Raw genomic sequence first — 16243 nt, forward strand, 5'->3', positions numbered from 1 at the left:
GGCAGGCTCCTCTCTGACACGTTTCGTGCTTGAGCACGTTATCGTAGGGATCTCAAACAGATCCCTTTGATAACGTGCTCGAGCACGAAACCTGTCAAAGAGGAGCCTGCCGTAGTGACGTCATGCCACAGGCGGCCGCATGGAAGGCCGTCGGCCATTTTAACTACAGTGGGGATCGAAAGTTTGGGCACCCCAGCTAAAAATTTGTATTAATGTGCATAAAGAAGCCAAGGAAAGATGGAAACATCTCCAAAAGGCATCAAATTACAGATTAGACATTCTTATAATATGTCAACAAAAGTTAGATTTTATTTCCATCATTTACACTTTCAAAATAACAGAAAACAAAAAAATGGTGTCTGCAAAAGTTTGGGCACCCTGCAGAATTTATAGCATGCACTGCCCCCTTTGCAAAGCTGAGACCTGCCAGTGTCATGGATTGTTCTCAATCATCGTCTGGGAAGACCAGGTTATGTCAATCTCAAAGGTTTTAAATGCCCAGACTCATCTGACCTTGCCCCAACAATCAGCACCATGGGTTCTTCTAAGCAGTTGTCTAGAAAACTGAAACTGAAAATAGTTGACGCTCACAAAGCTGGAGAAGGCTATAAGAAGATAGCAAAGCGTTTTCAGATGTCAATATCCTCTGTTCAGAATGTAATTAAGAAATGGCAGTCATCAGGAACAGTGGAAGTTAAAGCAAGATCTGGAAGACCAAGAAAAATATCAGACAGAACAGCTCGCAGGATTGTGAGAAAAACAATTTAAAACCCACGTTTGACTGCACAATCCCTCCAGAAAGATCTGGCAGACACTGGAGTTGTGGTACACTATTCCACTATAAAGAGATACTTGTACAAATATGGTCTTCATGGAAGAGTCATCTGAAGAAAACCTCTTCTATGTCCTCACCACAAAAATCATCGTTTGAACTTTGCAAATGAATATATAGACAAGCCTGATGCATTTTGGAAACAAGTTCTGTGGACCGATGAGGTTAAAATTTAACTTTTTGGCCGGAATGAGCAAAGGTACATTTGGAGAAGAAGGGGCACAGAATTTATTGAAAAGAACCTCTGTCCAACTGTTAAGCATGGGGTTGGATCAATCATGCTTTGGGGTTGTGTTGCAGCCAGTGGCACAGGGAACATCTCATGAGTAGAAGGAAAAATGGATTCAATAAAATGTCAGCAAATTTTGGATGGTAACTTGATGCCATCTGTGAAAAAGCTGAAGTTAAAGAGAGGATGGCTTCTACAAATGGATAATGATCCTAAACACACCTCGAAATCTACGGGGGATTACATCAAGAGGCGTAAACTGAAGGTTTTGCCATGGCCTTCACAATCTCCTGACCTCAACATAATTGAAAATCTATGGATAGACCTTAAAAGAGCAGTGCGTGACAGACAGCCCAGAAATCTCAACGAACTGGAAGACTTTTGTAAGGAAAAATGGGCAAAGATACCTCAAACAAGAATTGAAAGACTCTTGGCTGGCTACAAAAAGCGTTTACAAGCTGTGATACTTGCCAAAGGGGGCAGTACAAGATATTAACTCTGCAGGGTGCCCAAACTTTTGCAGACGCCATTTTTTTGTTTTATGTTATTTTGAAAGTGTAAATGATGGAAATAAAATCTAACTTTTGTTGACATATTATAAGAATGTCTAATCTGTAATTTGATGCCTTTTGGAGATGTTTCCATCTTTCCTTGGCTTCTTTATGCACATTAATACAAATTTTTAGCTGGGGTGCCCAAACTTTCGATCCCCACTGTATTCCCTAAGTGAGTGCTGATTGCTTTTTCGTTCTGCTACTACATTGTATTCCCCATTTCCAGTAAAAATACTACACTGTTAGCACCTCACTGTTTTTGGCTTGATATTAACGAGCCTCCAAGGTAGAGAGATCCTTACTTCTCTGAGGATTTTATCCAGTGGTCTGAGGTTTCTCTGGAATTGTCCCTGGATGCTGAGAGGGTCCTGTGAGTGAGATTGGAGTTGCCTTGTATGCTGACCATGTGCCAGATGATTTCACCATTCTTACCTGTACCCATACGACCACAATGGGATGATATATATATATACAGTCATGGCCGAAATTGTTGGCACCCTTGATATTTCTCCAGGAAATCATGTATTTCTCACGAAACGTATTGCATTAACACATGTTTTGCTATACACGTTTATTCCCTTTGTGTGTATTGGGACAAAACAAAAAAAGGGAGGAAAGAAAGCAAATTCGACATAATGTCACACAAACCTCCAAAAATGGGCTGGACAAAAGTATTGGCACCCTTTCACAACTGCGGATAAATAAGAATGTTACAAGCATGTGATGCTCCTGTAAACTCACCTGGGGCAAGTAACAGGTGTGGGCAATATAGAAATCACACCTGAAAGCAGATAAAAAGGAGAGACGTTCACTTAACCTTTGCATTGTGTGTCTGTCTGTGCCACACTAAGCATGGACAACAGAAAGAGGAGACGAGAACTGTCTGAGGACCTGAGAACCAAAATTGTGGCAAAATATCAACAATCTCAAGGTTACAAGTCCATCTCCAGAGAACTAGATTTGCCTTTGTCCACAGTGCGCAACATTATCAAGAAGTTTGCAACCCATGGCACTGTAGCTAATCTCCCTGGTCGTGGACGGATGAGGAAAATTGATGAAAGATTGCAACGCAGAATAGTCCGGATGGTGGATAAGCAGCCCCAAACATGTTCCAAAGACATTCAAGCTGTCCTGCAGGCTCAGGGAGCATCAGTGTCAGCGCGAACTATCCGTCGACATTTAAATGAAATGAAACGCTATGGCAGGAGACCCAGGAGGACCCCACTGCTGACACAGAGACATAAAAAAGCAAGACTACAGTTTGCCAAAATGTACTTGAGTAAGCCAAAAGCCTTCTGGGAAAACGTCTTGTGGACAGATGAGACCAAGATAGAGCTTTTCGGTAAAGCACATCATTCTACTGTTTACCGAAAACGGAATGAGGCCTACAAAGAACAAAACACAGTACCTACGGTAAAATATGGTGGAGGTTCAATGATGTTTTGGGGTTGTTTTGCTGCCTCTGGCACTGGGTGCCTTGACTGTGTGCAAGGCATCATGAAATCTGAGGATTACCAAAGGATTTTGGGTCGCACTGTAGGGCCCAGTGTCAGAAAGCTGGGTTTGCGTCCAAGATCCTGGGTCTTCCAGCAGGACAATGACCCCAAACATACGTCAAAAAGCACTCAGAAATGGATGGCAAAGAAGCGCTGGAGAGTTCTGAAGTGGCCAGCAATGAGCCCAGATCTAAATCCCATTGAACACCTGTGGAGAGATCTTAAAATTGCTGTTGGGAAAAGGTGTCCTTCCAATAAGAGAGACCTGGAGCTGTTTGCAAAGGAAGAGTGGTCCAAAATTCCGGGTGAGAGGTGTCAGAAGCTTATTGATGGTTATAGGAAGCGACTGATTTCAGTTATGTTTTCCAAAGGGTGTGCAACCAAATATTAAGTTAAGGGTGCCAATACTTTTGTCCAGCCCATTTTTGGGGTTTTGTGTGACATTATGTCATATTTGCTTTTCTGCCTCTGTTTTATATTTGTTCCAATACATACAAAGGGAATAAACATGTGTATAGCAAAACATGTGTTAATGCAATACCTTTTTTGTGTGAAATACTTGATTTTCAGGAAAAATATCAAGGGTGCCAACAATTTCGGCCATGACTGTATATGCGCTTTTATTTTGAGCTGCTGGTGAGTGCAATCACATTACCGGTTTCAATCACGGATTTCACCAGCACATATCACTTGTAATTTTGGACTTTATTTATCTTGCTGAATTTATGTCATTATTCATTATACACCTAAGTCACTTATCTATTTATTATCATGTTCATATGCGTCATTATATGACGGTTCACTATATACTTATTGATCACTTATAGCGCTCTTAAGCGACCACGTTAGATATATTTTGGTCTCTTGTCAGCGCTGCATTTTTATATTTATTATACTTCTTAGGTACAGTTTAGGAGATGCCAACAGCTATTGTGTTATTAGACTTGCTATTTTACAATGCTGAAAGTGTGATTGATAGATGCACTTTTTATATATTAAAATTTAAAATAGTGAGCTCGAAATAGCAGTCAGCGTTTTCTTAACTGCTAAAAATAATCACGGCACTTTAAACATTTTCTGGCTGTCAAATTGGCAGTATTATAAAAACGGTGACTGCACATCCGGAAAAAGAAGGCAGTTGGTAAATATTTACTATTGCAATTTTTCCACCTTGTCACTGGCAGGAGTGGATGGACTTAAAGTTTTGTGGTTGTTAGAATAAAGGAAGTTGTGCATTTGTACAGTAAAATTTAAACACCTTTACCTTAGATTACTGCAAATGGATGTACAAATCCATTAATAATATACAATTTTAACTTCAAAATGTTTACTGATCCCATAATCTATATGATCTGTCAGACACAGCTGTATCATTATGTTAAATTCTTACTTCTATTCCCTATAAGGTTATGTGATAAGTCACTCATGTTAGATGTCTTATTGTCCCACCTCACAGATGTTCCACATGTACAGGGCATGGCTGACTATGTCTGTACTGCATGATGTACACTGTAGACTGGTGCCACCAGTACAGCATTACCACTGCTAGTATGTGCCAGAGCTGATGGCTGGAACCAATGTAGTTTAACTGACCTGAAAAAAAGAAAAAAAAACAGGTGTAACATTTCCATACAGAGTTGTATCCATTAGAACATATATCAGCAATTCAATAAAGTTGTTAAAGTGAATCTATAGCTTCTTAGGTTTTAGATACAGTGCATAATGCCTAGAACCCTCATCAGGCACTGCTGGTGTGTGGTAACCTGTTTTTTTTAACTCACTGTTCTGGGGACAACATGGAGAATAGACAGGAAGGAAGGAAATTCCCCAAAGGCAACACAGGTAGAAGTAAAATGCTTCTTTTTAGTTAAAAGAATCTGTTTACCTTCACTAAAGAACTGCCTATGCAGATAAGGGGCGTCTGTGGATATAAACAAATTGTGTCTCAGACTAAAGTTGAATAATGTCCTTGCATTAGGTGTAGGCCATTGATGTACCTCATGAAGCCTGACTGGAATACTCCCAAGACGTTGCTAGGTACTTCCAGGCTGTTGCTAGTGAGGCCTAGCCATTACTGCTCACCCCCACCATTACAGGAGTAAGCTTTTTTTCTGATTCAGACCCCCTCATATGCTCTCACTCTCCCCCCTGATGCAGTAGCTCTGAGCTCAGCGTCGAATAGCTCACTCCTATGATGGTGGAGGTGGACAGCAATGACTAGGCCTCACTTAGCAAGGTCCTGGGAGTATTCCAGTTAGGCTTCATGAGGTACATAAATGGCCTACACCTATAGCAAGGGTATTATTCAACTTTAGTCAGAGCTGAACAATTTGTTTTTATCCACAGACACCCCTTACCTGCATAGGCAGTTTTTGGTTAAGGTGAACTTTCCCTTTAAGTAAGGAAATGTTATAAGTCATGTCAGCTTTGTATTGATGTGTGCATCACTGTTCCAGATTTTTCCTTACTTCCTGTCTGAGAGATTTGTTTTGGGGATAACATTTGCCAAAGAAGCCCTGGATAGCAATTAATCCTCACTCGGGTTCTACCCCTTCTGTACTCTAAACTAAAAAAAATAATATTTTTCCTATAGATACCTTTTAAGTTTATATAAAAATGTCAAGATCCTAAAAGGATCTATTAGTAACTTTACAATATAACAAATACATTCTTGATGTCACTAATACCTTTAGTCCCTGCTTGTTCCTTGCTTACCCAGTCTGAATAGAGTTGAGATCAAATAACAAACACCATTAGGGCTCGTTCACACTTGGCTGTTTTACCAACGCTTGCCAAACGCCCCTATAGCGTTTGGCAAGCGTTGGTCCGGCGTTTGCGGAGCGTTTTTAACGCTCCGCAAACGCCGCATGCGCGGTTTAGCGGAAGATGCTAGGCGTTTGCCAAGCGTTAATAACGCCCCACAAACGCCTATAATGCAGTTTGAGTGGTGTTACCGCTCCGCAAATGCCCCGCAACCGCGTCGCAACCGCACCACAAACGCCGGCCGGGCGTTTGCGGAGCAGCACCATAGACGAGAATAGGAGGCTTCAAAGGCTGCAGAATTGGCAGAGGCGTTTGGGAAACGGTAAAAACGCTTCCCAAACGCCTCTCTGCCGCCTGCACATAACGCTAGTGTGAACGTAGCCTTAGCAATATCCTGCACCATACGTTTTGTGTTTGTAAAAGTTGTTCAGTTCAATGGGGTCATGCAAGGTTTTCTATTAGAACACTAGGCTCAATCATGTAATCATAGCAGGCAGAACACTACAACTTTCAAGCGTGCTACCATGAAAGGTTGCCACCTGTGCAATAAGTTTATCCGTGAAATTTCCTTGCTACAAAATATTCCACGGTCAACTGTTCGTGGTATTATAACAAAGTGGAAGCAACTGGGAACAGCAACTCAGCCATGAAGTGGTAGGCCACATAAAAAGACAGAGCGGGGTCAGCGCATGCTGAAGCGCACAGTCCGCAGACATCGCCAGCTGTCTGCAGTCAAAAGCTAAAGACCTCCAAACTTCATGTGGCCTTCAGATTAGCATACAGTGTGTAGAGAGCTTCATGGAATGGGTTTCGATGGTCGTGAAGCAAATGCGTCAAATGCAGTGGTGTAAAGCACGCGGCCACAGGACTTTAGAGCAGTGGAGACATGTTCTCTGGAGTGATAAATCACGCTTCTCTGTTTGGAAATCCAATGGACTTGTCTGAGTTTGGCAGTTGCCGGGAGAACGGTACTTTCCTGACTTCATCGTGCCAAGTGTAAAGTTTGGTGGAGGGGGGATTATGGTGTGGGGTTGTTTTTCAGGGGTTGGGCTTGGCCCCTTAGTTCCAGTGAAGGGAACTCTTAAGGCGTCAGCTTACCAAGAGATTTTGGACAATTTCATACTCCCAACTTTGAGGGAACAGTTTGGGGATGGCACCTTCCTGTTCCAACATGACTGCGCACCAGTGCACAAAGCAAGGTCCATAAAGACATGGATGAGCGAGTTTGGGGTGGAGGAACTTGACTGGCCTGCACAGAGTCCTGACATTAACCTGATAGAACACCTTTGGGATGAATTAGAGTAGAGACTGTGAGCCAGGCCTTCTCATCTGATATTAGTGCCTGACCTCACAAATTAACTTCTGGAAGAATGGACAAACATTCCCATAGACACACTACTAAACCTTGTGGACAGCCTTCCCAGAAGAGTTGAAGCTGTTATAGCTGTAAAGAGTGAGCCAACTCAATATTTAACCCTATGGATGAAGACTGGGATGCCATTAAAGTTCATGTGCGTGTAAAGGCAGGCGTCCCAATACTTTTGGCAATATAGTGTCATTAACTTGGAAAGTTTTTAAATTAATTTTGTGAACATTCACTTCAGTTATCCAATAATGTGAAAAGTTAATTCTTGCTTACTTATTTCAGCTATATGATTGGATAACTGAATTTAATATACTGTATTTACACAAGTTATTGTTGAAAGATTCCCAACTCCTTTGGTAAATCAGCCCAAGTATGGTGTGATCTCACTCTCTTTCAAAACCAAAAATCTGAAAAAAAGTGTTTTACCTGGAAAATACCTCTCTGGAACTTTCGATATATAAAACAGAAATGCAGCTGCAGCAATTATGTACATCACAATGACTCGGGGAGCAAATTCCTAAGACAAGAAAAGACAGTTATTTTGTTAGGATTCTTGTGCTTCAAGTAAAATACATAGAAAGTTTAGATTGTTCTCATACCTGCACAATGGACGAGCCAATACCTCCATTAAGCAAAATCCAATGAACAGTGGGAATGATTCCATAGCCAGACACAGAACAAAATATAACTGAGCGCAGTCTATGCCACTGCTGGGTGAGGTAACTGGGGTGAATTTGAGCAAAAAACACTGCCAGGATCATGGCAAGCACAGTGATTAAGTACACCTGACGCCAGTACTGTAAGACAGAAATAAAAATGGAAACATTAAAAACATGTTGTCAGCAAGAAACCCTGCTGAAATCATGGTCCTGTACCAAATCAATTATGTAAACAAAGCCAAATAATGAACTATTTAAAATTCAGCTCACGCTACAAAAATAAGAATATACAGTAAATTTTATTAGATAAGACTTTATTACAATACCTAAAAGGTCAGCAGTGGTGAGAGCAGAATTTCAACTAACTTAAAATGATTAATCCAAAAGGTCTCAAGCAGAAACATTACTTTACCTTTCTCTTAGCTATACAACTTACTTTTAAATTATATCTGCTCTGTGTAGCTACGAGAAATACAAGGAAATACCCTCAGCTAGACCAGTTTGATGCATCCAGGATTTGCTTAAATATTAAAAAAAAAATAGAATGTATCCAGCCATTAGTATACTAGCTGAGTTATTGGCTAGTTAATTACTGGTGTTAGAGTAAGCTAGGATATTATTACATGCAATGGGCTTGATTTACTGAAAGAATAAGGATTGTTCATTTTGTAAAAAGTTATTTACTCATTAAATAGTGAACGTTCATTTAGATTAGTGAATACGATGAAGTTCACTTCAATCTTCTAATCATTTACAAGCAGAATTCATTTTTTTTTTTACTTCCTTTTCACATGAGTTTTTGGTATTCATAATGAACACAGCTTCAACTTATTTACTTAACTATGTGAACATTTACTTTTTTAGGCCCTTTTCATAAGAGGGGTCCGATCAGGAACAACTTTCAGTTTTTCAGGCAGACCTGATTGGACAGTCCATTTACCCCCCATGGACCAGCAGGTATAAACAGACTTGTGCCTGCTTCCACCGACCTACTTTCAAACTGGTCCGATAAATAAAAAAAAAGTAAGGGGGATCCATCCTCCTCCATCTAGGCAGATCAGATCGGTGGGCAGTCAGATGTAAACTGACAGCATAGTATGTTTACTCCCGGCTGCCCATAAAGCAGAGAGGGAGCTTTCCATTTCTGCTCTGATCAGCAGGGGATAAGCAGACAGATCCCCAACTGATCAGCAGGACAGAATGGAGCAGCAAAGGGGAAAAGTGCAACAAGGGAGAATGGAACAGCAAGGGAAAGCAGACAAGGAATGTATGGGGGGGTCAGGGAACACCCTCTACAGAGAATCTCTGCCTTGCCTGGGCATGTGTGTCCTTAAAAGATCAAAGTAACTAGGGACCATGCTATAGAGGTGCCGTAAAGCGGAACTCCACCCAAAAGGATAAGTTGCACTTTAAGACGGGGGAGGGAACCTGAATTTGACAGGTAGCCGCTCCCACTTCTTTACCTAGGCGATCGGAAGTTGTCTCCCCACCTTTCACAAAGCACAGCACTATTCACACATGCGCAGGAGGCACCCAGCAGTAAAGTCACAAGCTGTCACAGCCGAGTGCCCACACTGAAGATGTCGGTGCCAGGACACAGGACAGCCGCTGAACCCAGCCAGTGTGAGGGGACACCATGGGATAGAGGGACAGGTAAGTGTCTGCAGCTACAGTTTTTGAGGCTGCTGGCATTTCTTTTTTTTTTTTATTTTGACTGGACCTCCGCTTTAAAGTATTCCAACCACATTTCCCAGTTTTAGGTGCAGTCATTTTTTGTTTATATATTATTTTATATTGGTTTTCATGACTTGGAAAGCACAGAGCATTACGGGCTTGAATTGTAATGCAAAAATAAAATCTCTCTCTCTCTCTCTCTCTCTCTCTCTCTCTCTCTCTCTCTCTCTCTCTCTCTATATATATATATATATATATATATATATACACATATACACACACAGTCAGGTCCATAAATATTGGGACATCGACACAATTCTAACATTTTTGGCTCTATTCACCACCACAATGGATTTGAAATTAAACGAACAAGATGTGCTTTAACTGCAGACTGTCAGCTTTAATTTGAGGGTATTTACATCCAAATCAGGTGAATGGTGTAGGAATTACAACAGTTTACATATGTGCCTCCCACTTGTTAAGGGACCAAAAGTAATGGGACAGAATAATAATCATAAATGAAACTTTCACTTTTTAATACTTGGTTGCAAATCCTTTGCAGTCAATTACAGCCTGAAGTCTGGAACGCATATACATCACCAGATGCTGGCTTTCATCCCTGGTGATGCTCTGCCAGGCCTCTACTGCAACTGTCTTCAGTTCCTGCTTGTTCTTGGGGCATTTTCCCTTCAGTTTTGTCTTCAGCAAGTGAAATGCATGCTCACTCGAATTCAGGTCAGGTGATTGACTTGGCCATTGCATAACATTTCACTTCTTTCCCTTAAAAAACTCTTTGGTTGCTTTTGCAGTATGCTTTGGGTCATTGTCCATCTGCACTGTGAAGCGGCATTGTCAGGGCAAGAGCTGGGAAACGGACAGGCAGGCCTAATATCAATGTAACGCACAGGCTGACGACAACCACCACCCACAGACCGAAGTCCCTCAGGGCGCGGAGTCTGAGTCCCAGGCTGCCCTTCACCAGGGCCCCTGATGGTGGGGATGGACTTGAAGCAGCCAGGAACCAGGTCGCGGCCCCCGAGGCACCCCAGCTGCGGTAATGGCCGCCGCCAATGGCGTGTAGCTAGTGGTAAGGACAATAGAGTAGTCAGACAGGCCGGGTCAACAACAACGAGACAAAAACGGTACAGGACAGCAGACGAGAATCACAGGTCACGAGCCGGGTTCAGCAACGGAGGGTCAGATCAAAGGAGAACACAAAGAATGGTCAGGTCACAAGCCGAGTCAGATTCCAGGAGAGTCACGAGAGTCAGAACAGAGTAACAGCAACACCAAGACACAAGACACAAGTGCAAAGAGCATGTGCGGAACACAGGCTTATATGTCATCAGCCACTCCCCTCTGGGGGATGGTCCTCAGAGACCTGAAGGCATAAAAGATTCCCACCATGCTCTGCAGAAATCCAAGATGGATGCCAGCACATGGAGTAACATAACCTCTGGTAAAAAGGTAGGACCTTGACAGGCATCCAATGAGTTCTGAAGCATTTGGCTGAATATGAGCAGATAATATTGCCCGAAACACTTCACAATTCATCCTGCTGCTTTTGTCAGCAGTCACATCATCAATAAATACAAGAGAACCAGTTCCATTGGCAGCCATACATGCCCACGCCATGACACTACCACCACCATGATTCACTGATGAGGTGGTATGCTTAGGATCATGAGCAGTTCCTTTCCTTCTCCATACTCTTCTCTTCCCATCACTCTGGTACAAGTTGATCTTGGTCTCATCTGTCTATAGGATGTTGTTCCAGAACTGTGAAGGCTTTTTTAGATGTCGTTTGGCAAACTCTAATCTGGCCTTCCTGTTTTTGAGGCTCACCAATGGTTTACATCTTGTGGTGAACCCTCTGTATTCACTCTGGTGAAGTCTTCTCTTGATTGTTGACTTTGACACACATACACCTACCTCCTGGAGAGTGTTCTTGATCTGGCCAACTGTTGCTGAGCTCACCGGTGTGTTCCTTCTTTTTTAGAATGTTCCAAACAGTTGTTTTGGCCAAGCCTAATGTTTTTGCTGTCTCGCTGATGGGTTTGTTTTGTTTTTTCAGCCTAATGATGGCTTGCTTCACTGATAGTGACAGCTCTTTGTATCTCATCTTGAGAGTTGACAGCAACAGATTCCAAATGCAAATAGCACACTTGAAATGAACTCTGGACCTTTTATCTGCTTGTTGTAATTGGGATAATGAGGGAATAACACACATCTGGCCATGGAACAGCTGAGAAGCCAACTGTCCCATTACTTTTGGTCCCTTAACAAGTGGGAGGCACATATGCAAACTGTTGTAATTCCTACACCGTTCACCTGATTTGGATGTAAATACCCTCAAATTAAAGCTTACAGTCTGCAGTTAAAGAACATCTTGTTCGTTTCATTTCAAATCCACTGTGGTGGTGTATAGAGCCAAAAATGTTAGAACTGTGTCGATGTCCCAGTATTTATGGACCTGACTGCATATATATACACACACACACACAGGTGAAACTCAAAAAATTTGAATATCGTGCAAAAGTTCATTTATTTCAGTAATGCAACTTAAAAGGTGAATCTAATATATGTGATAGACTCATTACATGCAAAGCAAGATAGTTCAAGCCGTGATTTATCATAATTGTGATGATTATGGCTTACAGCTCATGAAAACCTAAAATCCAAAATCTCAGAAAATTAAAATATTACATGCAATCAATAAAACAAGGAACAATATCGGACCTCTGAAAAGTATAAGCATGCATATGAACTCAGTACTTGGATTGGGCCCCTTTTGCAGCAATTACTGCCTCAATGCGGCATGGCATCGAAGCTATCAGCCTGTCGCACTGCTGAGGTGTTATGGAAGACCAGGATGCTTCAATAGCAGCCTTCAGCTCTTCTGCATTGTTCGGTCTCATGTCTCTCATCTTTGTCTTGGCAATGCCCCATAGATTCATTATGGGATTCAGGTCAGGCAAGTTTGCTGGCCAATCAAGCACAGTAATCTCACGGTCATTGAACCAGGTTTTGGTGCTTTTGGCAGTGTGGGCAGGTGCCAAGTCCTGGTGGAAAATTAAGTCAGCATCCCCATAAAGCTCGTCTGCGGAAGGAAGCATGAAGTGCTCCAAAATCTCCTGGTAGACGGCTGCATTGACCCTGGACTTAATGAAGCACAGTGGACCAACACCAGCAGATGACATGGCTCCCCAAATCAACACAGACTGTGGAAACTTCACACTGGACTTCAAGCATCTTGCAGTGTGTGCCTCTCCATTCTTCCTCCATACTCTGGGTCCTTGGCAAAAGTTGCTCTCATCAGAAAAGAGGACTTTGGACCACTGAGCAACAGACCAGGTCTGTTTTTTTTTAGCCCGGGTAAGACGCTTCTGACGTTGTTTGTTCTTCAGGAGCGGCTTGACAAGAGGAATACGACATTTGAAGCCCATGTCCAGGATCCGTCTGTGTGTGGTGGCTCTTGATGCACTGACTCCAGCCTCAGTCCACTCCTTGTGAAAGTCCCCAACACTTTTGAATGGCCCTTTCCTGACAATCCTCTCCAGGCTGCGGTCATCCCTGCTGCTTGTGCACCTTTTTGTTCCACACTTTTCCCTTCCACATAACTTTCTATTAATGTGCTTTGATACAGCACTTTGGGAACATCCAACTTCTTTTGCAATTACCTTTTTAGGCTTTCCCTCCTTCTGGAGGGTGTCAATGATGGTTTTCTGCACAACTGTCAGGTCAGCAGTCTTTCCCATGATTCTGATTCCTACTGAACCAAACTGAGGGACCATTTAAAGGCTCAGGCACCCTTTTCAGGTGTTATGGCTTAATTAGCTGATTAGAGTGGGACACTTTGAGCCTAGAATATTGCACCTTTTCGCAATATTCTAATTTTCTGAGATTGTGGATTTGGGGTTTTCATGAGCTGTAAACCAAAATCATCACAATTATGACAAATCACAGCTTGAACTATCTTGCTTTGCATGTAATGAGTCTATCCCATATATTAATTTCACCTTTTAAGTTGCATTACTGAAACAAATTAACTTTTGCACGATATTCAAATTTTTTAAGTTTCACCTGTATATACATACATACATACATACATACACACACACACACATCCATATATATATATATATATATATATATATATATATATATAACCACAATATATAATCCAATATTTTTGGTAAAATGTAAAAGATGAAGTTACGCTGAGCAAATAGAACATGTCATGCTTTAAAATAGTGCACACTCATGGAACGGCACCAAACTGTAGTACCGAAAACTCTCCATAGGAGACGCTTTAAAAATGTTTACAGGTTACTAGGGATGCACCGAAATGTATCGGATGAAAAGTGTTATTACCATTTTACCGATAGGAAAAAAGGTGCCGATAATGGCCGCCAAAAACACACGATTTTGCCACGTTTAAGGTGCTTTTTTCATAGGTCATGTGACTCAAAAAACGCATCAAAACACAACATAAGTGCATTTTTTATGGATTTTCCATGCATTTCAGGCCTGGTTCATTCCAATGCAGTTTGCGTTTTGTCCGTTTTGCAGTGCGTTTCTCGCTTTTGAATGGGTGTTTTTGATACTTTTTTTATGCGTTTTTGGCCAACTTGTTGCTGAGCAGATTAAAAACGCAAAATGCACCAAAAACAAACACGTGCATTTTTGCTGTGTTTTCAATGCATTTGTCCATTTTGCAGTGCACTTTGCATTTTTGCATGCTCGTTTTTGCGAGCACATTTTTGATGTGTTTTGTTCGGTTTTTTTTTTAGCTAACTTGTTGCTGGGCAGATTACAAATGCATACAAACGCTAATTTTTGGACGCTTTTTTTTAAAAAATTTGGGGCCAACTTGTTGCTAGGCAGATTAAAAATGCATCAAAAATGCAACACTTGTGCAGTTTTGATGCATTTTCAATGCATTTCAGCCCTGGTCATACCAATGCAGTTTGTGTTTTGTCCTTTTTGCAGTGTGTTTTTGCCCACGCATTTGATGCATTTTTTTAAATTTTTTTTGGCCAACTTGTTGCTGAGCAGATTAAAAATGCAAAACGCATAAAAAATGCAACAATTGCAGCTTTGCTGTGTTTTCAGTGCATTTCAGACCTAGTTCACACTAAGTCCTCATGCACACTGCACATTTTTACAGCTGCTGTTTTTGGCTTCTGACGTTTTTTGTACAGCCAGTAAACTCCCCAGCAGGTTATCCTATGTGTCCATGTACACAGATTGTAATCGTTTTTTGGCAGGGACATTTTTTGGAAACAAAAAAAAACAGGTTTCTAGAGGAGTTTTGTAGCAGTAAAAACGCTCTAACGCTGAAAAAGGTGGTTTAAAAAGCCGCAAACCGGTGTTTTTGGACTTTTTTGACCCAAAAAAATCATTTTTTTGTAAAAACAAAAATGCAAAACATGGAAAAATGCAGCTACACACTAGAAAAGGCCGCTTAAAACGGTAATGCAAAAACGCTAAAAAAAAGCTGAAAAACTCACGTTTGTAACCTGACTTTACACAGCTAATGTTACCAGCATTATCAAAACGCCCAGTGTGCATGGAGCCTAATGCAATTTTCATTTAGCGCGTTTTGCGTTTTTGGAAGCACATTTTATACTTTTTTAATCACTTCTCACAAGACAAGTAAACATCTCTTGTAATAGGAATAAGGCATGGTAGATCCTCTTAATCTCAAAAAAAAAATAATTAAAAAATGGTTTTGGGCTTTCCAGCAAAAAAAAACAAAACAAAATGGCAGTGAGTACATCTGCCAGAGCAGGAAGTGATGTCATGACTTCACATCCGGCCTCCCAGGATCCAAGAGATGACTTAGGACCATCTGGCTCAGATCTCTGATCATACGGGAGAGCACAGAGAGGAGCCGTAGGGTAGCGGAAGGGGGGACATCTCCTCCCGCTGCCTGTAAAAGTGATTCAGCAACTAATCAGCCACTAGGATGGCTTTTACTAAAAAGGGAATCGCCGGCTGAAAACAAAGATATCTGGATGATGTCTGTAGTTTCAGGCGTCATCTAGATATCTTCACTCAAATCGACACCCGGAGGGGAGGTTAAAAAGAGCACAGCACAGAATCTGCTTTCCTCAACACTCTCTCTCTGATAACACCTTGTAAGGGAGAAGTATGACCAGGCTTTTTAATTGAAGCAGCTAAGGATAGTATGGATTAAAAAAAACAAATACAACAGTCCCACCTTAATGGCTGATAATATATATATTATATATATAAAAATATATAAATATAGCCTAAAATTATGTATTTATAAATCTGACCACCCAATGACCCATTTTTAATACCAAGGCCTCTGTAACACTCTGCTGCACTCCCCCTTCACGTCATTAATCAGAATTAAAATTACAGGCATACAATACCAGATTACACCAGTAGACGGTGCAGATAAATTCAGCTGAGTAAAATGAGATGTCTCTGGCACGACACTATAGGGATGCCAGAGAACAATGCATATATTTTAATTGGAATTCTACTTTAAGGCAATTTTTTTGACAGGTATGATTTTCCAAGGGAAAAGGATGTGCCATACACATTATAAAGACAAACTGAATGCATTTAAGAGCTTTAAAAAGAAAACAGTTAATAATGTGTTTCTTCTATTTAAAGGAATATATAAGTTAAGTTG

At 41.2% G+C, this 16243-nt stretch overlaps 1 protein-coding gene across 1 annotated transcript in view; it reads right to left on the bottom strand.

Moving 5' to 3' along the window:
* PAQR3 (progestin and adipoQ receptor family member 3) overlaps positions 1–16243 on the bottom strand; it is a 65935-nt gene that overhangs the window by 13406 nt on the left and 36286 nt on the right. Inside the window, exons 5-7 of the mRNA XM_089675419.1 lie at positions 7840–8037; positions 7667–7757; positions 4561–4704 (exon numbers count right to left, since the gene is read on the bottom strand). Of these exons, the coding sequence (XP_089531545.1) occupies positions 4562–4704; positions 7667–7757; positions 7840–8037 (432 nt within the window). The 3' untranslated portion in view covers position 4561. The remainder of the gene's footprint in view (positions 1–4560; positions 4705–7666; positions 7758–7839; positions 8038–16243) is intronic.

Source organism: Staurois parvus, unplaced genomic scaffold (assembly GCF_062004578.1).
Source record: "Staurois parvus isolate SC_StPar_1 unplaced genomic scaffold, SC_StPar_1.0 ptg000013l, whole genome shotgun sequence".
Classification (NCBI taxonomy): Eukaryota; Metazoa; Chordata; class Amphibia; order Anura; family Ranidae; genus Staurois; species Staurois parvus.